This window comes from Centruroides vittatus, unplaced genomic scaffold (genome assembly GCF_030686945.1).
Source record: "Centruroides vittatus isolate TY-2023 unplaced genomic scaffold, ASM3068694v2 contig_1175, whole genome shotgun sequence".
Classification (NCBI taxonomy): Eukaryota; Metazoa; Arthropoda; class Arachnida; order Scorpiones; family Buthidae; genus Centruroides; species Centruroides vittatus.
Genome location: NW_027120753.1, coordinates 331,366 through 359,147, shown reverse-complemented (window position 1 = coordinate 359,147; position 27,782 = coordinate 331,366). Strand labels below are relative to the sequence as shown.

At 30.5% G+C, this 27,782-nt stretch overlaps 1 protein-coding gene across 3 annotated transcripts; it reads left to right on the top strand.

The window, feature by feature from the left end:
- Nucleotides 1-1,364: 1,364 nt before the first annotated feature.
- Nucleotides 1,365-27,395, top strand: LOC136982812 (leucine-rich repeat-containing protein let-4-like). Of its 3 annotated transcripts, XM_067279340.1 has the most exons (5): nt 1,365-1,449; nt 18,817-19,731; nt 25,918-26,098; nt 26,408-26,547; nt 26,918-27,395. In XM_067279340.1, exons 2-5 carry the CDS (start codon nt 18,852-18,854, stop codon nt 27,148-27,150), a joined length of 1,434 nt encoding a protein of 477 aa, XP_067135441.1. In that variant the 5' UTR covers nt 1,365-1,449; nt 18,817-18,851; the 3' UTR covers nt 27,151-27,395. The 3 variants fall into 3 exon arrangements, with proteins under 3 accessions (XP_067135441.1, XP_067135448.1, XP_067135457.1); XM_067279347.1 differs by lacking the exon at nt 26,408-26,547; XM_067279356.1 differs by lacking the exon at nt 26,918-27,395 and having other exon boundaries at nt 26,298-26,541.
- Nucleotides 27,396-27,782: the final 387 nt, after the last annotated feature.

The window sequence follows — 27,782 nt, the reverse complement described above, 5'->3', positions numbered from 1 at the left end:
CTGTACTTAGGGGGGAAAAAAGGGAACAATTTAGAAAAATATCCCAGTTCTATAGGATTTTTCTTTCTCAGAAATAAGAATTTATTTTAAAAAATAAAAGAAATGTTAATAACTTTAAACATATTTAAGAAAGGTAATTAATTTTCTCGAGAGAATTCCATTAACAATCAGAGAGAGAGACATAAATGATTTTTAAACAATTTGAATAGCTTAAATTTTAAAATATTAATTTTAAAATGGAGAAAATTTAATAATGTAATTTTGTTATTAAATTTAACTTAACTATAAACAAGGTGATAGACATTAATTATTTTTCCTCTGTTTAAATTAACGTTTAAACAGTTGGGGGACTAATTAACGAGGTTAACTAACGAATCTCTTTCTCTCTCCATGATAAATGTTCGAATCTCTCCTAGGGAAAAATTACTTTCGTCATAATAAAGTCTTCTGTTTTCTTCTTCTTCTTCTTCTCCTTCTTTTTATTTTTATCTGTTTACTATGCTTCTAGAATACACCTGAAGCGTGTGTATCATCCATCTAATCAGAGAAATTCCTCCACTGCTGACTTTCGTGTATAGTTCTATTGAGATTTATGTCGCCTTTTTAGCAATTGGACGGGGATTATTATTCTCCAAACCGCAAATTTGTATGCCCATTTTTTTTTGTTGACGTCCCTCGTCAACTTTGACATCGCGGATCGGGGTTAAACGACAAATGTAGTCAGAGCATGCACTCGATTATTATCGGAACACACCCAAACTATAGCAGTTGTGCTAATTGACTATAAGAGCTCCGCCTTATTCCATTATTGTTCTGACAACGGTACAATGTATAGACGAGCAAACCTTTTGTTTGTGCTGCTAGAGGAACAATGCGCTAAACACATTGCCCTGGTATTAGTAGCAGTTGGTCATTCGGTACTTAGTGAATTAATGAGTCGAGTTGATGCAAAATTAGTCAATACGTTCAACCGACGACGTTTGTAGATGTAAAATTTGTTATTATTTTAATTCTATTGTCTTCGGGATGAATCCAACAGCTGATACTTTAGTAGAGAAGCGATTAATCGCGCCGTCGAACTCTGAAGTATCAGACTTGTTTTAACAAAAGGAAGCTTTCTTCCCGTTACACTCAATAATGACACTGTTAACAGGGACTAGTGGAACCTATAATTACCTATGGTAAGCTTGATTGGCCATAGAAGCTCGACATTCACTTCCGGAAAGCTAGGGGGGAAGTAGATGATATAACGATGCCAACGTCCAATAGGGAAGCGCGTAGCATGAACGAATCGACCAATAGAGGAGTGAGAGCTTTACAAGTAGAGAAGGAACGAAGTGGTTTCAGTCAGTACATGAGCTAACTCGTTCCCTTTAAGGACTGTTCTTCGCTCGAGAACGTGTCAGTGTATACGGACATGGAAGTTTCAATATTGGTTTTCTCTTTCAGGTATGGCCGCTTCCTATCGATTTCTATAATTCAATATACCTTTTATAATACATTTTATATATAATTTAACTAAATATATATCCCTAAAAGTAAGAGATCCGAATGCAACGTTACAACCGGGAACCTATTATGAGTAAGGATGAAGCATTGACTCCGTTCGATAAGGTGAAATCGGGGGTAGAGATCGATTTTATTTATTTTTTCTTTTGTAAATATTAAGTGAGAGGATTCTTTTCCTTATTTTCTAATATTTCTTTCCTTTTTTAACGAATTAACACTCGTTCGGCGCACGCTTTCTGTCTTAATTTAGTTGTAAATTCTCTTCCGGTGGGGATTTAATAATATATAAAAAGTAAATTTGATTTGACAAAACCATTTAAGCTTAATTTAGTTGTTAAGAAGAGTTTGCTGTAAATATAAATTCTTTGGCTTGTTGAAGTCGACTTACGACATAATAAATCCTTTAGTGGTAATGATAGTTTGATGTAGTAAAATCAGTTTAGTTTATAAGGTTAACTCGACCTAATAAATTTACATTCTAAGCCATTTTAAGGCTAATTTTGATGACGATTTTTTCCTATTTTCTACTAGTAAAAAAATCATTTCTTTTATTGATCTAAATAGTAAAATCGTCTAGTTTGTAAGGTTAACTAGGCGACTTACGTAAGGTTAAACGACATAAATTGCATTCTATGCAATTTTAAGGCTAATTCGTTAATAATTTGATAATTTTTTAGAAATTAAACCAAGCTTTTATTAAATTTAAACTGTAAGAATTGCTAGAAAATTCAATTAAATCGTTTAATTTGTATGGCTAACTAGACGTGATTTACATAATGTTAAATTATATATTTTTTTATACAATTTTAAGGGCGATTTAATGATAATTTACTATTCTTAAGTATTTAAAATGATAGAATTGTATATTTTAAAGCGCATTCTTCGTTAATTTCTCGTACAAACGGCGAAATTCAATAGGAGAGATGCGACACAATATGTCTCCCACCGATTATAAAAGTATTTAAGTACTATAAACATGTAGAATTGTATGAGTAGTTTAGAGATAATGGAAACTTAAGTTATATAAGAATAGTTCTAGTATTGTATAATCCTTTTGATTATAACCAAAATGGATGTTAGTAAGTAGTTTAAAGTCTGATTCGGTCTAAAGAGGATTACTAGAAAAGCCATTAAGTTTATTTTCATATTTAAGGGTGACGATCGAGAACACTAGCAACGACTCCATTTAGAGGTTCGCTTCTTGATCAAACAAGCGTGACTCGATTCTAGTCAAAACCCTGGAATAATTAATGCTAGATTCTAGCACGCATGGTATCTATAGTAACCGGTTATTGCAACAATGCCACTTGCCCCCCACCTGTGTTTCGGCAGCATCTGGAACACACTACAGACCTTTTCCGACTTTCGCTTTCTCCATCTGATCACCGACCGGAAATGACGTGAAAGAGAGGAAGTCCACGCTTCCGGTCTATGCGTCACTTCCAGTGTTAATGAATATCGATTTTTAGAGTTGGTCAATATCAAAAGATCAAAACGCATTTTTTTATTTTTTTATTTTATTTTTTCTTTATTTCCTCTTCCTCTTCTCCGTCTCTGGAGACAATTTTCTCGAAGACTTATCTATAAAATTTGATTTTTTTAAAAGATTTATAATAGAGAAATTTAATTAAGAGATTATTAAAAATATGTTGTTTTTCTCCCTTTTTCTTTCCTTGAATTCTACTTCTAAGGGTTGGGTTTTTATTTAAAAATGGAGAAGGAATATGACAGAAATTATGATTTTAATTGCTTCTAAAGAGGTTTTAGTGTGGTAAGATGTATTATTTGATTAAATATTAAAGTAAAACTTGAATTTCTCAAGCGATCGCTCTCTCTCTCTCTCTCTCTCTCTCTCTCTCTCTCTCTCTCTCTTTTGGAGTTTTAAAAAACAGATTTAAGATTATAAATCTCAAAAAAGGCAATTCGAAATGCTTTTATATAACTTAAAAAACATTCTTATATATATATATATATATATATATATACTTAATAGAAAAATATCTCCTTTTTCTGTTTTTTTCCACTGGAATCGAAGAAAAACAGTATACATTTTTTATAGACATAAAAAAACATAAGAAAACAAAACAAGCTGCATAAAAGCTTATTGTTTGCACAGATCAGGATCTTCTTCATTAAAAAAACCTCTTTGGTCTTCTTTTTTAGACATTTTTTACGTACGAAACGACATGTTTCGATTGAATAACCATTTAATTAAGGCACCCCCTTCTCGATGTGGATAAACAATACTAAAAATAAACGAAATTGTAAAAATTATTACTGTCTGATAAGGTAATATTATAAATATTTAAATGCTTTTTTTAATATCTTAGTAATTGGGATCCGGAGTTCGCAAGATTAAGGTTCGTGTAAACATTTTCTTATGCTCGCTCCTCCTAGTTTGTTTGCAAAGTAGACGGAAAAAATTCGAATTATTTAGATTTTCTAATGGAGAATATTTATTTTTTAATGTTTTTATACGAAGTTAAACTATATATCGAGGTTTTTTTTTATTATTTTTGTCCGGAAGAAGGTGAAAAGAAGAGACGTTTTAGGAGCGTGATGCGAGTCAATTTTGCGAATTTAAGTAGACCACTCGCGAGTAAAATCGGTAATAATTTTGGAAAATTTTATAACAGACTTCTAATACGATCAAATGGCAATAAAAGAAAATGTTTAACAGTAAAAAACTACGTCATTTAATCTTTAAGAGGTACGTCTCTACACGTTGGAAATGGCTTGTCGAAATCGTGTCAGGGAGCAATGATAGGTTGGAAGATGAGAAATCCTTAGAGAGTTGCAAGGTGTTGAGGGATTCGATGCAGGAAAGATTAGAAATCCAGAAGAGGTTCTCCATCCTCCTCGGTAATCAAGATAATCAGCTTAAAGGTATCAGCAATAAAGGATTATTAATGAAACCAATCTCAATGTTTGTTACCCCGTCACATCGTTGTTGCTTACGTCGATTTTATCGATATTTAAAACTGACTTTTATAGGAAATTTAATAAATTATATAAAGTTGAGAAGTCAAAAAAGTAGGTAGAATATAATATATATATATAAGGTTATATAGATGTATCAATAAAGGAAAAATAAGGAATTTTTCCAAGAAAAAATAACCCGAGGCATACCACAACAATCTGTTTCTCTCTAATTATTTACTCTCTCTCCAACCGAGAAAGAATAGTTCCTTAGAAAACTCTGCACCTAATAAAAGACGAAATAAAACTTTATATAAAAACAAATTACAGACATTTATGTCCGACTCGTCTTTTTATCATGTTTTTTCCACGGAAAGTAATAAAAAACCATTAAAAACATTCCAAAAGAAGATAAAAATTTCGAATTAAAATTTAAAAAAATAAATGTAAATAATTATTTTCTTATTATTTTCCATGCAGTTCTTAATGCTCTTTTTTTAAGTTTCTAGAATTAAAAAAAAATTGTATTTAAATTTACAAATTAGTGAATTAATAAGAGATAATGATGAATATGGCGCCAGGCTTTGAATAGTAAGAACTATCGATCTGATGAGGAAAATTTATATTTTTTAAAGAAAATATCTGCTTAAGAAATGATTTTAATTCGAAATTATGATGATTCTTTTGTTTATTTTTGTAGAAATTATCATACGCTTCCATTGAATCATTATCAAATTGAAGGTAGAGATTTTCTCATTATTGGTTTTTCTATTCAACAATTCCAATGGAACAATAACAGTTTTAAAACCTGATAACAAATTTATTCTGTCGAATATTAAATATTTATTTATAGATAATTTATATTTGAATAGTTTCTGTATTAAATTGCTTGTTGTTGTTTCAACAAAGGCGATTTTTCATTTTCTTTATTCGCTTTTTGATGCAGAATCAGATTCTTTCCGATATAGAAAATGTGATTTTATTGGTTGAAAATATTAATTTTTTTGTAATAAATATTCTTAAAGAATAATATTTTTGATTTTTTAATTAAAAATGAGCTTATTTTTACTTAATCGGTGGAAATTTTTAGTGAAATTTAAGCTCCTTTACAATATTTTTAAGCTGATTGAACGTTTGGAGAAGAAATTAAAAGAATATTTTATTGAAACTATAAATTAAAAATTCGAAAAAACTAAAAACTAACCTTAACTTTTTAATAAAAATGTCTGATTTATTCTCATTAAAAATATATTTTTATATTCTTTCAATATTCTAAGTTACTAACGAATCTTTACTCTAAAAATAATTCATAGAATAAATAATAATAATGACAGTAACTAAAAATATTCTTTCATTTAATAAAGAATATTTAGGTTTTTTTAGAAATCAGTCAGAAACCTCTCAACAACGGACACCTTTAAACGGCGGCCACATTTCAGGGACTGTATTGGCTGCAATTTTTCAAAAATTATAGACCTACAAATTCTCACTGTCGTTAGACGACCAGCACGACACCGTTGTTAAGAGGGAAAGTATGATTTACAGGGGCAAAATACTATTAAAATTGAGAGCATTGTGACGAAAAATTGCAGCCTGGTAGTGTGACGAAGAAGAATATTAAGAATTAAAAATATATTCTTTATTTTTTCAATAAGAGAAATTACTTTAATTTCCTCTAAATGAAATATATTTTTATGTTCTCTCAATTTGTTAAATCACTGGGTAATGTTTACGCTAAAAATGGCTTTTTAGATTGGATTTAAATAGTTAAGGACAAAGTATAGATATTAAAAATTAAAGTATTCTTTATCTTTCTACAAAAAATAATATTTATTTTATTCAGATTGGTCTATATTATAAATTCTCTTCAATGAAATATATATTTATTGCTCTTAATGCACTAAATTGTTAGTGTATACACTCGAAAATGCTTCTAGAATGGATCTAAAGAATTAAAGATTATTTTCTGTCCTTAATTTCTTAAATTAACGATAAAAAATATTTAAAAATTATATATTTTTTAATCATAAATATATAATTTCTATTGATTGAAATGTGCTTTATGCGCTCTTCGTGTTCTAAATTACCAAGAAATGTTTACATTCTTTAATAGAAGTTAATGGGTTAATGTACCGTTCAGGGGAATCCGGGATTGAATCCAGGGGCAAAAGAATTTTTATGGGTTCAGGCCCCATCCATTACCACTCAATTTCCTCCTATCGTGGGCCTGCACGAGCTCACGAAAGGCCCTCTTAGTGAGGAAAGAAGGGGGAATGGATTCTAGAATGAAAAAATAAGATATTGGGGACTAAATATTTTTTATTTTTCAATTAGGAATATTAAAATAAGAGTTTTCGACATTCTGTTTACATTCAAAACGACTTGTAGAACGAATCAAAATATAAATAAAAGAATAATTTTATTTAAAAATTGCATACATTAAGGTGGTTAATGAATAAAGCAAACCATGTTCTAGTCAAATAAACAAATGCATTTATTGCAGAGTCTCATCATTTTGTTGACAAGTGCAGCTGATGCGAACATGTTGATGTTTAACCATTAAATATCAAGTTTTCAGATTAAATATTCTTTATTCAAATGAAGATCCCCCTTCGAAACTGAACTCAAATCTAATAATGAAAATGTCTAGCTTTAGTTCAACAAATGAATTTCTAATTAATAAAGTTGCGGATGAATATTTAATTTAAAACTCTTTTGATCGAATTATTCGAAAACGCAGAGATATATTGATTGTTTGTGATCATCATCGTCTTCATTTTCGCCTTCCAGAGTGATGATTTTCTTGGTTTATTTTTGAATGGACGATTGTTATCTTAGTCTTTTAATGGATGATTGACAACGATGATGAAGTAGGAGTGCCAATAATATTAAGGTTTAATTAGTTATTTTGTGAGGTTTTATGGTTTATGGTTAGAGAATTTTTGTCAACAATCCATTAATCGTCGCCAGTGATTCATTAAGACGGGGGCAGACTGGCGATTCATATTGATTTTTACGCTTTGCAATCCCCCAATCACAGACAATGGAAGCGAATCATCCGATTTGCTTACCTTAATAGGATTTCCAATGCAATTTGGATGGAGACAGATAATTAAACTTTTGTTACTTATAAAGGAATTTTTGTGAAGATTAGTAAAGATGTTATCGGTTCGGAAATACTTTGATTATTCCCCTAAAAATGCATCATTTTCAGATAATGAGTTTCGCCATTCTCAATAATACACGTAAATTGGAAATTATTCTTATTGTAAAACGGCAAATGGTATTATTTACTAGCGAAATAATAAGAAAAAAATTTAAATTAGAAAAGAATATTTGATAATTTTTATCGGAAAACACTATTTTTTTCTCTTTTAGGGTGGACCAAAAGTTAGTTAAACATATTTTTGACTAAATTTTTGCCTCAACATTTACTTATAAATTTTCAAAAGTTGTCGCTCGATACTCTTAACGAACTCTTTCGTTCATATTCACTAGTGTAATGCCAGAAACACACTCCGTAAACCGGCTTTTGGCCCATTCCGTATTTAAAATAAATTGTTTTATCCTTTCTAAAAATTATAAGAAATCGAGTTTGCTACGAAAAGTTTTAATTTCCTTCTCTTTTTTCTTTTTTGTTGGTGGTGTATTTTATTAAACTCAATTTTCTAAACTTAGTGGCTTTTGGACTATTGCTCGGAATAAAATAAAAGATGATTTTAAAGCAATAATAACGGAATGGGAAAATGGCCAGCTGTTCAAACACATAACAATGTTTCTATCTTTCTTTTACTATCTATCACAAGCAGATTGTTCTTAATCTAAAACTCCTGACGTCTTGTGCTAACAAGACTAATATATCGACTATCTGGAGACAAGAAGCTTCATCTTTATCCAGATGCAACGTATGAGATTCTCGCAATAAGAAGTAAAGACAGCTTCTTATTTATAGAAGATGTTATAATTGGATTATCAGATCTAGATTAAAATCTCTTGCCAAGTGTAAAGCTTTATTCTTCCCAACTGGAAAAATTGCCTTTTCTATTCAATCAGCTAACATTTAATTACCAGCAACATGCCATTAATGGAATATTTTATTCTATTCCCTTCTCTAATTTATTAAATTCTGAGCCTTAATATGTATTTATAGATTAAAATTACTTGTTAATCTCACGTAATTCTAATAAATATACATGATAAATGAGCAATTATTTATTGTGTAATGTCGGGCTGTAATTTTTCGTCACAATGCTCTCGATTTTAGTAGTGTCATGCCCCTGTACATCATACTTCTCCTGTTAACAATAGTGTCATGCCCATCATCTATCTAACTCCGTTTAGGAGGTATTTTTCAACTGAAATGATGTGACTTTCGGTCCAAACTGGAATTTCGTATACAGTTAATTGGGGCCTCCACATTTCCAATTTATACTCAAATCTTGGATGCGGAGTATCTTTCTAACCACTTTACGAAGCTAAAAATTGATATTTTTACTGTTAAAAACTTACGAAATTAGAACGCAATAAACTCTAAAATACTTTAAATTAATTAAATTTAATAATAATTATTAAATTTATGCAATCAGAAACCAACGAGATAGCTTACTATACAAACATCTAGTTAGATTATTGACAATCATTTTGCATAATTTATCCATAAGTTATTCTGCGTAAAATAGATTTAACTGTTGTTTAATTATTATACAAGGTAATTGGATGTTGGAAATTTCGGCATTAACTTATATAAACTCTGTCGGATATTGTACTGTGATCCATGTTGATAGAAATTTCTTCCTGTATATAACAGTAAATATGTACTATTGAATATCATGTTAGAGTCGAGATTGATATCTGTTTTATCAAACAATCTATCGATCCAAGTTTCAAAAACAGTTATAGATCATTCGACCGGGATTTTATATATATATATATATAAAATCAAATTTATAAAGGAATTTTGTTTTCCTTTTTTATATATAAAGAAAAACACACGAAGAGTTTGATTGCTTTTTATTCCCATTTTTTCAACGTAGAGGAAACGAAATTAAAACAATTCATGAATTCCAATACAAAAAATATTCTAGATAAATGAAATATTTCTAGTTTTCTACCTTTTTGGCAAATATTATCATTTTAATGAATTGAAAATATGTACATTAAGTCGAGGAAGTTGGGGGTGAAAACGAAAGAAAACTGTTTAAACGGATTTAATTTAAAATTCCGACACAATTAAGAAAGAAAGGGAAAAAACAATTCCGTTTCACCTATTAAATCTTAAAATATATCTGAAAGAGATTCCATCAGTTGAGGAAAAGAAAATAGAACTTCTATCATCTTCAATGATCCATTACCAGATCTTGTATTATCGTCTTTCGCTGATCACAGATGCTAGTTCTGCTCTACTCTGCTACAAATGATGACTACGACTATAAGAAACGAATAATAGAAAATACAAGAAGTTCTTTTCATTTAAAAATTTATTACATTAAAGTTGACATTGTTGAAAATTATGTGAAGGAAAATCTCTTTCTTCGATTGATTCTCTTGAAGAAGAAAAAAACCCATTCATTTTTAAAACTTCTTTAACCCAAGATAAACAACAACAATAATAATACATACATTTATATGTTAATTTAGAAAATAATTATGGATATTCTAGCATTAATTATGAAATTTTAATCAGATTTAAGTGAGTAAACAGACGCTAAACGTGTATTTTGTTAATCGATACGATCTGGAACGATAAGAAATTAATTCAATATCGATCCACCGGATAATTATTTTATATTTAAAGATGCTTGTTAAGAGAAATTCGGTGCTTCTAACACAAATCTTCCATCAAGTATTTAGAGTGAAAAAGTCATTAAGAATTCTGAACTTAGCGAGGAAAAAAATGGCAACTCGATTATTTATGAAAGGAAAACGTGTCAGAAGCGAAGCAGCTGCTTCTCTTCATCTTGGTAAAAGTCCATTCCACCAACTGAACTGTGTCAATTCGAAGTTGATGCTGTTAACTGTACCAATTCCCAATGTTTATAGCTACTATACCATCGCTAACGCTATTCATCAATGGCTTGATTAGTATTTTTGTGATATCATCTCTAACCCTTCTTCCATTCCCTCCATCTTCTTGTAAAATTCATTTATTTATTATTATTTTTTTTATCTTAATGAAATGTAGTTTGTGATCGAGTTTCTTGCTTGTGGATTACGTTGATTTATGACTTTATACAAGTGGCACATAGTTTAATAAAGGTGCTGAGCAAACACGTTCAGCTACATAATCATTATAAAGGAATTACTCGTCGTATGCACTGTATAAATAAATCAATTTTTGAAGGAGGAGGTAATGAATAGTTTTGTATTTTTCATAAATTTCATTATTAAAATTCGAATGAATGATTATGAAATTTGATTTTTTGCCAATTTCGTTCCTTTTTTTTCAATTTTCAATTTTATTTATATATTAAACTTTTAAAAAAATGTATGTAAATCTAATTATTAACGTTAATAAAGTTCGTGGAATGTTTAAAGCAGTTAAATTAACTTACTCCTCGCAAAAATATGCAAGTATTTGGATAAAATTAATCTAAATTTATACTGGATAAATTTAATATCCGTATTGAAGCTAAGGGTGCTTAAGAATAAGAAAAGGAAAGGGAGGGGGAGAGCTTTAACACTGTTTACTGTATCAGTTTTTGTTCAACGGTTCCTCGGTGGTTGCTATAATTTATATCAATTTTCACTCTTTCATCCAGCAAAGTCATTTTTCAAAAGAACAAAATAAACATTATGGGATTTCTGCAAAAATACCAGTAAGTCATTGATAAAGTAAGACCCCAGTCTCGAATGAGAGTAAACAACATAATACCAATATCAACCTAACTACCTGCTGCCATTCCAAAGACACCTGCTAGCATTATCTATCCTTTTTTTCTATTGAAAAACACTCCACAAACTACTTGGGAGAATGCTTCAGACGATTTACTTGTACTACCGAACTTTCCACTTACATTCTTAAAATCTCTGATGGTAAAAAATGAGAGACCCTCGACTATCCTATTGTATCATTTGAACGGAAGCTACAGTCAATCAAGAGGGTCTCTCAGGTGAAGAACTCAGGTGAGAAGAATCTGGAAGAGAAATTTAACGGATACAACTTCACATTCTCGATCGATAATAGCAAAGAAGGGACGTCGTTATAAAGTCTGTAATTACAGCTCGGGTCATTTCTTCGCTTGTTCAATTACGCTTTTACCAATTAACTCGTTGCATTGTATACGTGTGTAGAATGACCGTTAATGTTTACCAGTAGCAATACACTCTTTGAATTATTGGCTTCAATTAAACTCTTCTTCTTCATCGAAAATTTCCAATTTCTTGCCGATTTACTTACCCCACTCTATACGTCTTTTACTCGAGTACACCTCTTGAATTTACGCTGAATTCTATAAAAATATTCATAACTTTTTTACCCAATTTAAGCATTTATACTTCGACTAATTTAAAAATTAGCTTATAAAGATGTAATTCTTTAAATAATTTCGACAATTTTATTATTATCAAGCCTTTCTGTCGTCCTCAAATCTTGGAACTCACGATCTTCCCTCCCCTCAATCTCGAAAGCATTTTTTTAAAAAACTTTTTTTTTAATATTTTAAAGTTGAATTAAATATATAAATTATAATTTAGTAGAAAGTAGAATTTATTCTTTACATTTTGACCATAGAATAGTGTATATAAAGTATTAAAATACTACCGTACTTTAATATTAAAATTCGACGTTGTTTTCACGAATATTTATATTGTTTATATCTTTTACGTGGCAGAATGTACACCCGCAAAGATTTTACAGCATTTTGTATCAAAATAGGATCATACAAAATAGTTTCCTTCACCGGAAGATCCTACATCTTTAGGGAATAACGTCAAGGATTTAAAAGATATATACCCTTTATAGATTTACAAATAAACAAATGCTAATGGGGTGTGTCCTCTAACGATGGCAATCTTCATTGATCTTCCTGGAAATGTGTAATGCCGTAAACTATCTACACCCGTTTTCTGATATATTATGTACTAGCATAGCAGAAATTGATTTTATAGTATTTATAGTTGCTCCATCTTCTAGAAAAACTGAGATAGAACGAGGGTGGGAGAAATTTTATCTATAAAGTTTGTATAAAGAAATCTTGACTGTCATAAAAATAATTCGATCGTGAAGATTTTTCTGTTGTAAAATTCCGTTTATGCCTCATTAATTCCGGTAGTTTAGTAGGTAAGATGCATTATATACATATATATACACACACGCATTTTATGTCGATTTACACGACTAACAAGTCTGTAGAATGCATAAATATCACACGAGGTTATTTATAGTATAATATACAAATGGTTTACTTAATAAAATTTAATTCGGTAGGTTTTTTAATGCTTTATTTTTCACTTAATTCTAATAGTCTGGTAGGAAATTACAAGTGTCATTAAACGCAAGGTATCGGACGAATGCATATCCCGTAGCATTTAATCAATGTAACTAAATTTATAAGAGATATAACTAATTTACTCGGAATGCTGATGATCCATAAGGACAGCTTGATATTAATTATTAACGTCTATAATACGTGAGTTAATATAAAGCTATTTATTATTCGCATTCCGATTTTTATGGATAATTAAAGGTTAAGATAATTTTCTTGTATCTATTATAAATTGAGTGTTTTCTAGTTAAAATAGAATCACATTTACTTAATTTAAATATATTTCGAACGTTTTTCCACCATTTTAAGACCTTTTAGGAAGAATTTTCTAGTGAAAAATCAAAATCTTTATTAATGTAGACAGCCCATTCGAGTGTTATCGTCTCTTTCGATGCATTAGTCAAAGTTAACGAGAAATCACAACTGGAAAATAGAGTGTAAGCTTTAAATCGAATAAAAATTCTCAATTTTTCTGATGGAAACTAACCAATTAGAGTTGAAACTAAACATAAGATTCTTTAGAGTGCCATTCTTTTCCGCAATGCATTGTTCTATTCCCTTTGCAACAGTAAAGTGATAGGAAAAGCGAGTAAGCCGGCCTGGTCATCCTACAAATAGTCGAATGGCCATATTCTGTTGACATAGATGTTGGAAACAAGATTAAAATGGCTGGAATTTCACCTGGACACTCTTAGTCTCTGGAGAATTGCAGTTACGTGACTCTAGACGTCCCCTAGGTCAAACGTTACAATCAAGATTGTCTTATACTGCCAGGTGGTCTTCTGTTAATTTGATTTCTCTGGATACACACTTTTTCCTTTCTGCGTGACGTCGTCTATAGAGTGCTTCGACCTCCATTCACCATATCATTGTCTAATGATAAATGTATTAACCGCAAAAAATGTAACAATTCCTCTACGAGATATATGCTTTTTCCCGATTTTCTTAGCTTCTTATCGTAAGAAAAATCGTAGAAACCGTAAAATTACTCGATAATCTTTTAAAATATAGTTTCAAAATCTATTTAAAGTCAACTTTAGAAAATGCTTTTTATTTTAATGCCAGCCAAAAGTCGCCCCGAAGTATAAATCTTTTCTTGAATTGAATCGAATGAAAAGAAAGGTAGAATGGAGAAATATATATATATATATATATATCTAAAAATACTAAAGGAAGTAAACGTTAACCAACTTTTGAAAGATTTTTACTTTAAAAAATTGCATTTATGCCATTTCTGCTTGTCTAGCAGAAATAAAAGTTAAGAAACGACAGCTTATTCTACGTATTTCCAATGCAGAAAACTATTCTTTTCCACAGTTTTCGATAGCAAAAGTTATCATACACAACAGTGAACATTGCAAAGAAGGAAACGTCGTCGATACACATGAAAAGAGTTGCCCAAAGATGTATAAAAATGACAAGAAACGAACGGAAAGATGGAAATTCCTATCATCGATAGAAAAGAGCAATAACAAACTTAACGATAATAGACTTTATCTTCGTTGATACTAATGAGAATTGGAAGCAAGAGTCATTTGAACTCATTTCAACTATTTGTCATGTAAATATTTCAAGTTAGGTAATGTCGCAGATGCATCCTCTTCTCGCTAAAACAATGGGAAATGTGTTTTGAAAGGAGTTACAACTATTGAAGTCGAGTTTGTTTGTTCGATTGTAACCATCTGCTGCTCACAATGGAGCTTGCTGATATGAATCGCTTCCTCTTTACAATCACCTCTAATTGATCAATGGATTACTCTAAATCTATCCACTCAATTTATCCCCTTTATTGTTTCGTTTACGTCCTACAGATTAGCAATAAAATTAATTTAAATTTCTTTAAAAATATTTTTTAAAAAAAAGAATTCATAATTTCTAAACTTCGATTTTAGTTTTCTGAGTTTTAATTAAATTGCCAAGAGGGCATATTCGATAAATATCATTTTAATGCTTATAATTACAATCCAAAACGATTTATCAATTGTTAAAATAAAGAAGGAAAGCTTCTTAACGATCCATCTGTGCGAGACTTTCATTCAATTATACAAATGAAGCGCATCCAATTCAGATCTAGAATAATTAAATTAATGTTGATATCGATATGAATACTTTAATTCTTCTCCAAACTTCTCTACAGACAATTCTCCAATCATTATTAATAAATCTGTAAATATTTAAGGAAATAATCTGATTAAAATGTTCGATTATTAATTAATTACATGTAGTGATTTATTTAATATAGAAGATGGTAATTTTCAACGTGCAGCCAACACGCACGCACGTTTATGCATAAACATTTTAAAAGCCTTATAAATAAAATAAAAAACATAAGTGCACGTCATAAAAATAAAATTACATTATTAATATTTAAATAAGATATTTATTTATTTTTCCCCTCTTCACTTTCTATTCTTAATTTCCTTTTCACTCCTCTATAATAGATAATAACAAAATACAGATTAAAAAGCAATTATTTAATATATATTATATCAATATTTTAATATAATTTTAATATATATATTTATTTAAATTTGTCTTTTCTATGAATTAAAAGAAAAAGAATTAAGAATTAAAATTCTTTCATATCTAGGAGCCATTTTCTTCTTCTTTACTTGCAAATAAATCACGATGAGGATATTTTCTCCAGAATTAATATAGTTAATTTCTTACATTTCTCCATAAATCATGAAGACGATGATGATTTTTACGGTTTAGCTAAGCACAAATTCTATTTAGTTTTAAAATATTTATAGGTAGAAGACGATAAAAGCTTCTTTAAAAATGTATATATATTGTTTTATTTTTAAATGTAATTTTAACAAGTAATTTTGGGGCATTATCTTCCCTTTTTAGCTAATATAATCGAGTGTTGATTTATTGATTATTAAAGAATAACAAAGCATAAAAACTTTAGCAAAGAGAAGATTACATTGCAATCTTATAGCAAGTTGATGTTGGGACTAGAATTGACCACGCGATCGATTCTAAATCAAGTTAGAAATGTCCTTCATACATAGTCTCTATCTATTATTTATTTTGGATAGAAAATCAAATAAGCTATCTTTTGATTCTTCTAATTCCGCAATGTTTCATTATATAAATTCCTAAATTCTCTTATTGCTCAAGGGAATTTCTTCTTCTAATTTATAAAATTTTTCAAAGTCAAATCCTTAAATGTATAATTCTTCAGTTAAATTGTACATACACAATATACTTTTTAGTAATAACTATTTAAAGAGTTTATTCGATAATTACAGGTGGAAATAAGTAAATTTTTAATGTATTCTCTAGCTTCTTTCGTGGGTTGTTGTGAATTTATTTACTTATTTACAGGCGTTTTTTAAAATGTTTTTAAGTGGAATTGAAGCTCTATTAGTCGGTTAGTATAGTGTGGATGTTTCCGGATAGTCGAAAAGTCACGGATAATAGAATTCGCATTTTATACAGTACGGTAACTTTCGTTTGTTTGACAGCTCACGTAATAAAGTAATTATATATAAAAAGTTTCTGCTCAAAAACCTCGATACAGCACCCTTTTATATAACGCCAAAATGCTGTGAATAATTAATATATTTCATTTAAAAAAAGTATGCTGAAATACAATATATAGCCATAGTGCCACCTTAAAGTATCAGAGTGGATCCTTCATAAATATTAAATAGTAGTCTTTAGTATCTGTGAATAACCAAGTGTACGATCTTGCATTGCAAATGGCACCAAAACCACGTGATATTACTATATAAATACGCTTCTTATTGTTTAAGGTACCTCGATTTACCTGCACACCCGATTTAGTGCCAATTTCTCATGAGCTTCTTCGAAGAGAGAAGAAAATATTCTCATTCCATAAAAACAGACCTCATAATGATTGAATTTTCTTATATTGTTTAAGAATAAAGTACACAATCTACATATTGTTTTTTAATCGAATGCCACGGTTGATCGAACTCCGGTTAATGGAAGTTTTCCTAGCATCGATCTATCCACTGAAATATTTAAGTAAATCTTTAGTAGAAGAGTTTTGTAAGTTCATAAATCGGTTTCCTCCCCTTCTTCTTTACTTTTTTTTGAAGTTATCTTCCTCACTCAGGGATTTTTTGACGTTTTGTATCGTGTTATTTTGGACTGTAATATGTCACCTTAGGGCCTTGTTTGACAGAAAACAGTGAACACACTTCTTGCTCGTGTTTCCCTGCATTGAAAGAATGAGACTTTCTAGTATAAACTTCTGTAAGAAATATTGTCATTTGGTAAGCGAGTAACATTAAAATGAAAAACCTGAGAAAATATAATATTTTTTCTTTTGCTTATAACAGTCGTTTCGAAGACAAACGGCGTGAATAAAGAAGAATTTTTTGCTCTTTTTTTTGCAGGAAAAAAAATCAGATACTTGATATATCCATTATATTTATAAACTGTTAGGATTTATCGGTTTGATTTTGTATTCTATTGTTGAAAATTTATATAAAAGAAGAGAAGAAGAAGAAGAAAATGATGCGAAAGAGTCGAAGAAAAGAAGAGAGAGGGGAAAAAAAATGGAGATGCAAGCAGTAGGATTGCATTACAAGATCCAAATTAAATTCTAAACCTGCTGTTGCTAGTAAATTGTAGCGATTACCCCATCAATTTTCGGCGAATGTCAAATTGGATTTTTACTGGTGTTTGCTAGTATATTAACTAGTAGAAAACAAAGAATTGGAGAGGATGATGGCTTTCTATCCTAAATTGGAGTCACACAGTGCAGTGATTGAAGTGTATATTTGCTAACAGACTTTCCTTCTACGAAATCGATGCAAAAACTTTCTCCCGCTGATAAAAGATGAAAGAAGTACTCTCCATTGTAACTTGTTATCGATCTTCGTGTACTTTGTGGCCTGCTAAAGTCCACAAAAGTTGTGTAAACGACCGAACAAAAACCGGCAGTTGTAAACATCTAAGATTGACTTATTGTTAGGCTGGACATGGAGAAAAGCACGAATCTACCAGAAGTTCGAATAAATAGAGTAGTGGCTCCGGTTTCAAAATACACATTCGCGCCAAAAGAAAAAAAAAAAAAAAAATCCCTCTTCAACGTGGCAAATTGTATGGAAGAAGTGCCCGTACCTGTTCAATTTATATATAAATTTTTGTGTGTAGAAAATAAGCGTTACATATACAGTATTTATCGGGCATTACTACGCGCTACTCTTGCTAACTCGGCCATTACCGAGAGTGTAAAAGCCTACCTAGAAGCAACGAATGACTTGACCTGTCGTTCTTTGATACTGTATTGTTTTGTTATTGTAACAGTGATACAGTAATTGTAAGTTTAATTCTTTGGAATTAAGCACAGAATAAAAATCAATCAAGTAGTAAGTTTAATTCTTTATTCGTAATTTATGCAGTACTGTACATAGAAATTAAACACGAGTGACCAGGAAAACAGGATGCGTAACATTTCCGTAGAAAGGGAATCTCGAGGGGGTGCCGGATTATCGAGAGAGAGCTTTATTTGCACGCCAACTCTTTGAATTTGTTTCCACTCGAAATTATAATCGCTCCCCATTTATTATTATTATTTTTATTCGAGGAGAAAAATAAAAATAATAAAAAAAATCGTCACGAATTTGCGTGATAGTGAAAGTGATTTTTAGAAACGGACCGTGACAAATATCCCTGCGTATAAACACCATTATCTTACTTTCTTGACAGTTATGTGCCTTGTAAAATTAATTCGAGTAAATTTACATTATTTTCATAAGCTTAATTTTAAGTGTAAAGTTGCATTAGTGAAATAATTAGTAAAATTTACGAGCGGTATATGGAAAAATATTATAGTAATCCATAAATTTAAACGGATAAGAATAATAATAATTATTATTTTGAATTAAAACGAATCATTTACAGTTTAAACTTATATTTTCAGGTGGTCTCCTCAAACAACATGATGATCCTTACACCATGGAAGCACAGAAGATAGTACTCGGGACAATATGGCTAGTTTATTTATTAACTATAGTAATATCCAGTTACTTGGACCCGAGCGGTCGTTACGACTGTCCCATGAAACCATTGATAACTCCATGCACGTGCGTAGAAAGAGCCCGGGGTTTAGACGTCAGCTGCGAAAATACGTCGGTGGAAGTGTTGCGTCACGTTTTCGATAATTTAGGACACAGCAGACAGCCCATATGGCACCTGAGACTCAAACATAACCCTCTTTCCAGTTTGCCATATTATTTAGTACACGGACTTCACGTAATTCATTTGATAATTAAAAGAAGCAACGTAACAAACGTGGACGACGACAGTTTCGTGGATATACAAGATACTATCGAATCCTTAGATTTATCGCATAATCATTTGAAGCAAGTGCCCAGTAAACCATTAGAAATCTTAGATACTTTGGTATCCCTTAATTTAAATAACAATCATATTGAAATCCTTCACGCTGCCGCTTTTCACGGCCTCGTTTCTTTGCTATGGTTGTCCTTATACGGTAACAGGATCAAGTTTATAGATAATCTCGCGTTTTCTGGAGTTGGTGCTAGTCTGACGAGGATCAATTTGGGTGGTAACACTTTAACCGCCGTGCCCTCACGACCTCTTAAAAATCTCCAAGTTCTCCAACGTTTACAAGTGCATGAGAACAAAATAACGGCCATCTTGCCTCAGGAATTTCTTGATATCGGGAGCCGATTGGAGATATTGGATTTGGGTTCGAATTTCATGGAAATACTACCAAGTCGAGCTTTCAGTAATCTTCACCGCCTCAGTTCTTTAGATTTGGAGAATAACTCTATTTATTCCATTCATCCTCAAGCATTCGAAGGCATTGAAGGTAAGTTTCTAAATTAAAATTATCTCGCCTTTAGCAATTCCTGTCGCTTTGGTAAACTCCAAAGACGATTCCTGATCTAATTGAAGGAAAGTCTCTTAATCAAACTAACATTTATTTTAATTAACAATTAAATCACTGCCGCATCCCTCTTTTATATGCGGTGTTGTGCAAATTAATTAAGACAAATAATATCTTTAAGAGAAATGATATCTTATTTATTTGTAAAATAAATATCTCCAAGAAGTAATGCGCTCTGCTCTCCAAGAATATAATGCAAACAATGTTTTTTCTTCCATATTTTAAATAAATAATTAAGACGAAAGCAAACCTTACCAACGGAAACGAAGCTTTCTTTAATTGTAGAATTCATCTTTCAAAGCCTAGCTTTAATTATAGCCAACAAATTTCTCGATGGAGTTAACGTCAAGGGAATTGCCAGACTATTTGACCACATTTACTCGGTTATCTCTAAGATATTTTGTTAACTATTTTCAAGAAAAGAATGGCGAAAAGTCTCTGAAAAAAGAGTCAACATTTAACGCTAGCATTTCATTTTAATAAAATAAACTTAGAGCTAGAAAATTATTATCTCAACTTTTATAAGCGCATCAGCTTATTATAAGCATTGATTTGCATGAATACACTATTGATTTTAAAATAAAATTTTTGGGTAATTTATATTTAATTAATTAATATGTGTGATCTATCCTTGAATTTCGTCTAAAAATATGCATAATTTTCCTAGCAGATTAGTTAATTTTTTAGATTTTTGTTCTTTTCTCCAATTCTCTCGACTTTCTTAAAGACTTTCTTGCTCTCTCCTCAAGTTTTTTTTTTAAATTTAAAGTATTGAAAATTACACTAAAGCTATTTTTAATCATCGTCATCAGAACTTTCTTCTATATTTTAATAATTATCATTACACGATAATGATTATAATTATTAAATTCATAACTACACTGTTCTAAAAGTATCATTCCCTATTTATTTATTACAGAAATATTGGATTTTCCAACACAACTCCATCATCGTTATAATAAGTATTAAATGAAGAGTAAACTTTAGTGCATAAATTATGTATTTGGTCCACGGAGATAAACCAAAGAAAAAACTTTGACAAGGAAAAATATTTTGATCCTATTTAGGATCCGAAAAATAATGGAAGAAATATCCATCTGCATCATCCTCCGCATCCTTTAGATCTGGATGCGAACCGACATTTAGTCTGTTCACGTGCAGATAAATACGATAAGGAATAGATTTACCTTCTCTTTTATCAGATTCTTAATTTATCCCAAGAACAGTTAACGTTACAGAAAAATTCAAATTTAGTCTGTCTGAATCTGTTTTCTTCTTTGATTGGAAATTTAGCTTGTATACGCTAGGATATATATTTTTTAATTGTCTATCTATTAACAAATTTTCTGTAAGAATTTACTAGAATGGATACAATGTGGCCCGAGATATAAACGTTTTTTAACTCGGTTAATTGGCTTCTGTATCATCTTGTATAATGTCACAATTGATTTAAAAACAGAAAAATTTAAGTAATTTAATTTAAAAGAAACTAAGATAAATAATAATCTGTACTGAGAGGAAGTCGGCGTTAAAGGGGCGACGAAGACTGACGTAAGCTTTCAAACAAACGCTTTGTTACCCTTTCTTTATAAAACAACAATCGTGCCAATTAATTTGCATACCAATGTATATGTTTTTTCTTTTATCAAAAATGAATACATTTGTTTTGCTTTAATAGAATTCTTTAGAGAAAAGATAGAAACAATTTAAAACGAGCAAAGGTATTTTTTCTTCTTTCTCCTCTTTTTTCTTCTTTTTTTTTAAGTTTTCCTTTTGGATATAAATAACATAGACCAAGATTCATTTTCTTTCTGACAGTTATGACACTAAGGAGACAAAGAAAACTTGTTTCAAAGCCAACTTAGTGTGTGTCAACATCATCACTTTTAACGGACAGTTTTTTGCTTCATTTAACTATAAAGAACGTTTAATGCTATGTTGTGGGAACAAGGAGCGTGTTCTCTAAAGAAGACATTGCCTTTTCCCCCCACTCTCCTTCTACTTTTACCAATTCTTTATACTTCGTAACGGACGGTTTTTTTTTCTTTTTTTTCCCTTCTTCGTCGAAATGGAATTCCGAAATCCTTGAGCGAATTAGCGTTTTCTTTGTAATCGTTTCAATTAGCTGTCGAGCTATGGAATTTTTCTACATACCAATTCCTTTTTTTTAATGTACTTCACATATTAATTCTCACTCCGAAAGGAATTCATTCGCTTTAAAAATTTCAATTTTTCTCGAACTTAAATCTAAAAACTTCAGTTACGAGTGAAAAAAAATTCCAGCTTTAATTGTATTCTTCTCTATAAATAATTTACCTAACGGTGTATTAAATTCACTTAATTATTTCTTTTATCTATCGATCTTCTAAGCAAGAAGGAAAAGAAGAAGAAGAAGAATGGACGACATATATGTAAGACGTTAAAGAATTAATATGTCAAAGTATGTTTATATATTTATGTAGACTGTAAATTTAAAAAATGTAGAAGAAACTGTTGACTATTATAAAGTAGAAAATTTATAGCTAAAAATATTGGTGTGAAGATTTTTTAATTATTATTGATAAAGAAGGAAGAAAGAGGGAGAGAGAGGCGTCTTTTCTACTTTTATGAATAACGTTTCAGAAGTGTAATAAAAGGATTACTGGAGATTTTACATCAAGAACGTCTTCATCCCCTTCTCTTCCTCAGGGTATATCAGAATAAGACTTCGAAGCAAAAGAAATAAGAATAAAATACAATAAAAAAGAAGAAAAAATTGCTAGAAGCTAGCAACTATTATTAATATTTAAATGAAAGACGTTAGAAACGTCCAAACTACAACCTCTTCTTTCTTATAAATCACTAAATCTCGACAGAACGTATGAGAATTACATAGAAGATATTAAAATATAAGCAACGTTATACTTATTGCCTTTCCTATTTTCTATAATTTAATGCGAAAATTTAGTATTTAATCAGTTAATGTCTTCATAGTTTACAACCTGAATGAAAAAATATAAAGAAATTCAAGGATTTCGATCCGCATCATTTTGCTTCAACTCCTTTAATATCCAATTAAAGAATTTGCGAGCAGTAAAATTTTAAAATCTCTTTTAATGTGTTTACTTTCTTTAATTATATATAAATAAATGTAAAAATATTATCTGTAACTATTTAAAAACCGACTAAGAATAGAAATTAATGCATAGTAATTGCTTTAAAGTTAAAATAACCGATTTTTAACGATCATTTTCGTGGATTATTTTATCATTTTTACTTATAATTTTTCATTTAGAAAGAAGAAGAATTTGTAGAATTTCTCTTGCATAATATTCTCTTGCCAGGCAACTAATTATCTGTTTAATTTCCTCTTTTTTTTATTTTAAAAAAAGAAGAAGAGGAAGAGGAGTTTTGTTTTAATCTTCTCGACTTTTATCTCCTCCTATAAATTAATTCAGTACAATCACTTTAATGGCAAGATTTCCTTAATTTGAATTAAGGATTTCTTTATAAAGGATAGACAAAAAACAAAATTAAATTTTATAATTTTCTACATTTAATTTTCTTTTATTATTTATTTTTTTTTTAAAAAAGAAAAACTTAATTTACTATTTTTAATATATTCAAAAAGTGGATTTTTTATCAAATTTCTTCCTTAATAATTTGAAAAGTTCTGAAATATATAAATATATATTTTTAAAAATTATTTTTTTTGTGAATTCTTAGTTTATTTTTAAGGTTAAAGAGAAATTGTTTGGTGTCATATATGTAAACCCACAAAAGATTATCCGTGCGAATGATTTGGGATGTTGTAGATGAAGCATCCGCATCTTTCCAACTGGATAATTCTCTTATGGAACGTTCTTTTTATCTTTAAAAATTGAAGTTAAAATATGGCTTCGGGGTTTAGATTCAACTTCGGAAACGATTTTCCTGCGGCTGCATATCAAATCATAGTTTTATTGAATAGGAAGAGAGTAAATCTTATTTGATTTCAACTTTTGGAATGATCTGAATTGTATTTACTTCAATTGATGATTCGAAAATCATAAAATGGAACCATTTTACACAGGCAGAAACTATCCTATCGAGAATATTTAAATTTTATTTTATTTTTTTCTCGATTTTCTTTACCTTTCTTTAATCTTAAGACAAATTAATTTTGGCATCTCACCAAGAAAACACGAGTTTAGTGGATAACTTCTCCATCCTTTCATATCGTTGTTTCTAATCAAATATTGATGTTTACTTGTAAAATTCATTTCGATCGGGTTAAAAAATCAGGGAAAAAAGTTAGGAAAGTGCAATCGGTATTCGATACTCAAGAGATTTTTCTAGATAAAGTATAGAAAGTTTTAATATTCTTTACTGTTTAAGATAACGAAGTAGTTATCGGGATCTAACAAAAGCTCTTTCATCTTTGATGACGAATTGAAAGAATAATCAGATTAAAATTGCTCTTCATCATTTACGGTAACAATCTAAAGAATTCTTTACACATTAAAATCGTCTTGTTCCGCATATTTTTCAATGAATTAAGTCGATTCTATCGAGTTACAAGAGCTTTAAGATTTTTATCGAAAATCACGCTGAAATCGTGGAAAAATCCTATTGTAAACTATAAATTACTTAATTAAAAAAATTTTTATAATCCTTGATTTATAGTTTTTTCTTGGAAATTTATAGCTTTTAACGTGTAAATTTACCTACGAGATTAAGTCAGAGAAGTCTCGAAATTTGGAAAATTGTGATAGGATTAAATCGAACGGTGAGTGATGTAAATTGACGAGAGATGATTAACTAAAATGGCATTATTTTATTAAAATCCCGTGCTTTACAATTAAATTAATTATACAAAACTTTATTAATGTAATGAATTATTCTTTTAAAATGACCATACAATCTTTATCTCTTCCAATTGATCATTTGATAATTTAAATGACGTCTAGTAAATTTTCTTCGTTTATTTTTGCCAATTTTGCATTGGAATTTTATGTAAAACCTTTTAATATTTGCTATTTTTTCGGAGTAAAATGACTACTTTGCATAATCAAACTTTTCTCTGCTTTTGAATATTGTATTTGCCTCTGTATAAGGGGAAAAAGTCACCCATCTCCATCTCTGGATGCAGATTTTTCTTTTTTCTTTTTTCTTTTTGCATCCTAAAAATTCTTATGAAAATCAAATTAAATCAGAAAATATCGAATTTTTTAAAATATTTTTCTTAGTTTTTTCGTAGGTTATATGATTTATTCTTCTCATAAATCATCTGGGTGCGTCACAAAAAGTAAAGAGAGAGCGCGAGAGAGGGGGGTGTTCAATGTTATTATTATAATGTAACTTATCCGGTTTGCTTTAACGATTTAATTATTTTTCAATAAGAAAATTCCTGCAAAAATACCTGACAGATAAGAGATATTTTGATGAATGAGAATTCAAAACATTGGAGGAAATTTGCTTGTATATATATATATATATATACTTACCTTACCTCCATATAGCGTTAGAACATATAATTTATAACGAGTTTTGAACAATTTAAATCTCGAAATGAGGAAAATTTTGGGTATTTCCTTTCCTTCCGGATCAGATTTCTCGAGTAATTTAACGTTACGATAATGAAAATTACCGCCACATTTACTATGACTAAAGTATTTCCTGCACAATAATCACTGGAGTGTTTGCTTTGCATCCAAATATCATTAAAATTTAACAATGTGGTAAAATAATACAAAGTTTCGAGTATTGGTTTCTAACAATTTGCAACGAAATCTTCCCTTTTCAACCATTGATATACGAGATTCCTGCAATTACTCCTCGTGTTCCTCCATCCTACGTGACACTAATTAAGTTTACTAAAGGTGAACACGTCACAGGAACGAGTTTCTCCTATAGAAATAACGTCTTTTCTCTCTTTCTAGACCAAGAAAAAGCCATAAAAAAGAAATATATATATATATATATATAATAGCCATAGAAAGAGAAAGTTAACTAGAGAGCATTTACCAATGGATTTAAGTGACTAAAGTGGACATTTCTGAAACGACTCCATCTTTAAAATGGCAACAAAATCTGTGACGTTTTTATCTTTCTTAATAAAAAAAGAACGTTTTTTTTCTACTTTTTTAGATTCTTTAGAATGGCTGAAACTAGGAAGGAACCGTCTCAACGCCATTCCTCTTCCGGCATTACAGAACCTGACTAAACTGAGACAACTCGATCTACGTAGTAACAACATATCATACATAGGAGAGGATGCGTTTACACCTTACGGATCTTCGTTGAAATTCGTTTACCTACAAAATAACAGGTGACTTCAAATTTTAAAATTAAAAAAAAAAATCACTATTTAAATATATGTTTAGCTGGTTTTCTATATTTTTTAAAAAAAGAAATAAATAAGAGCTATTGTTGTATGTGTGTTTAAAGAGGGAAAGTTTAATGAGTAGTAACAATATTAGCCCGTTTATTTTAATGTCGAACAGTTAATTGACCCCTAATTTGTTAAGGGTGAAAGTAGATGTTGTTAATGACATCCAAACCAAGAGGATTTTCACCTTCCAGGGGTTGATCTTGATTTCCCTCCTTTCCTTACCGTTGACCGACCTGTTCCCCATAGTGTGAGGTATATCGATCGTACGGCATTCGACATTCTCGACTCCCTGGAGTGGCTATACCTTCATTCCAACCGCCTCACTTTTCTATCTTTCGAGACCTTGGGACCTGTTTTGGACACCCTACAAGTTTTAGATATTCATGGTAAGTCGTCACCCTTCTTTTTTTCCCTTTTAAATTACTTATGTTCTTTGAAAACCTTCCAAAACTACTCTTTAACGTTCCTTATTTATTTATTTATTTTCCCTATTAATTCTGGTTTTTATTCGTGATTTATAAGATATTATGTGGTTGTGGCATGCGATTTGTCGTTATATTACCCGCGCCGGAAGTAGTTTGAAGGACGAAACGGAAGTTGAATTGATCTCTTCGTTACGTACTTTCAAATATTGATATCGATATACTTCTCCTACCGTCTTTTTTTTCTCTTTATACTACTTTAATTCTGTTGTAGAATACACAGATTTAATGTCACGTGTGTACTTTTCTCCCTCCCCTGTTTTCTCTTTGATAGACAACCCATTCCATTGCGATTGCCGTTTAGTTTTATTGAAAGAATGGATGCTGGATCGAGGGAGCAACGTGGTAAACATGCCAAGAGAGACCAGATGTGCCACGCCAAAAAAACTCAAACGTGTCTCGATACGTGACGTGCCCCACGAACACCTAATTTGCGCATCATCGGCCAATAGTGTGATGCCTCACATCGTCATAATCATCGTCACCGTATACAGGTTCGTTACGTAAGCGACGTATACGACAACCAATCAATCCACGTGTTTTAGCAATACATACATAATCATGAAGATTGAAAAACAAAGAAAATAAATAAATAAAGATAAACAAGAGACTGTAACAACTGTATATCATTCGATGTGTTTTTATATACTTGTAAAGAGATGTTGTATGCGCGCATACTGTAATTCCTGTTGTTTATCCACATGCTGCATTGTTCTCTGAGTGGAATTAAAGATTCTATCACCTTTCCAGAACGATTTCTCTTCGTTTCCGCGACAATCCTTACGCGATAATGCTCGGGAGTAGCGTGAATCACGATCGTATCTCGCGTATTACGAATTACAAACGTTGGAAACGGGTCGAGCTTGAATAAATTGCAAGACCCAAATCCCTTCTGTAGGCACATTCTGTGGCCAAATCATAACTGAAGCCAACTTAGCTTTATCGAATCGGTGGCGAGAGATTGAAGAGGTAATATTAACGGAACTAGTATTAATTTCCCAAGTGGTGAGACCACGGCAACACGGAAGCCATTCACATTTGTAGTGGCCCTTATTATATTCAAAACTATTTATTAACTTGACAAATCGTCGGTATGTCTCGGAATATTTTGTGCTAGGAGTACTATAAATTATATAGAA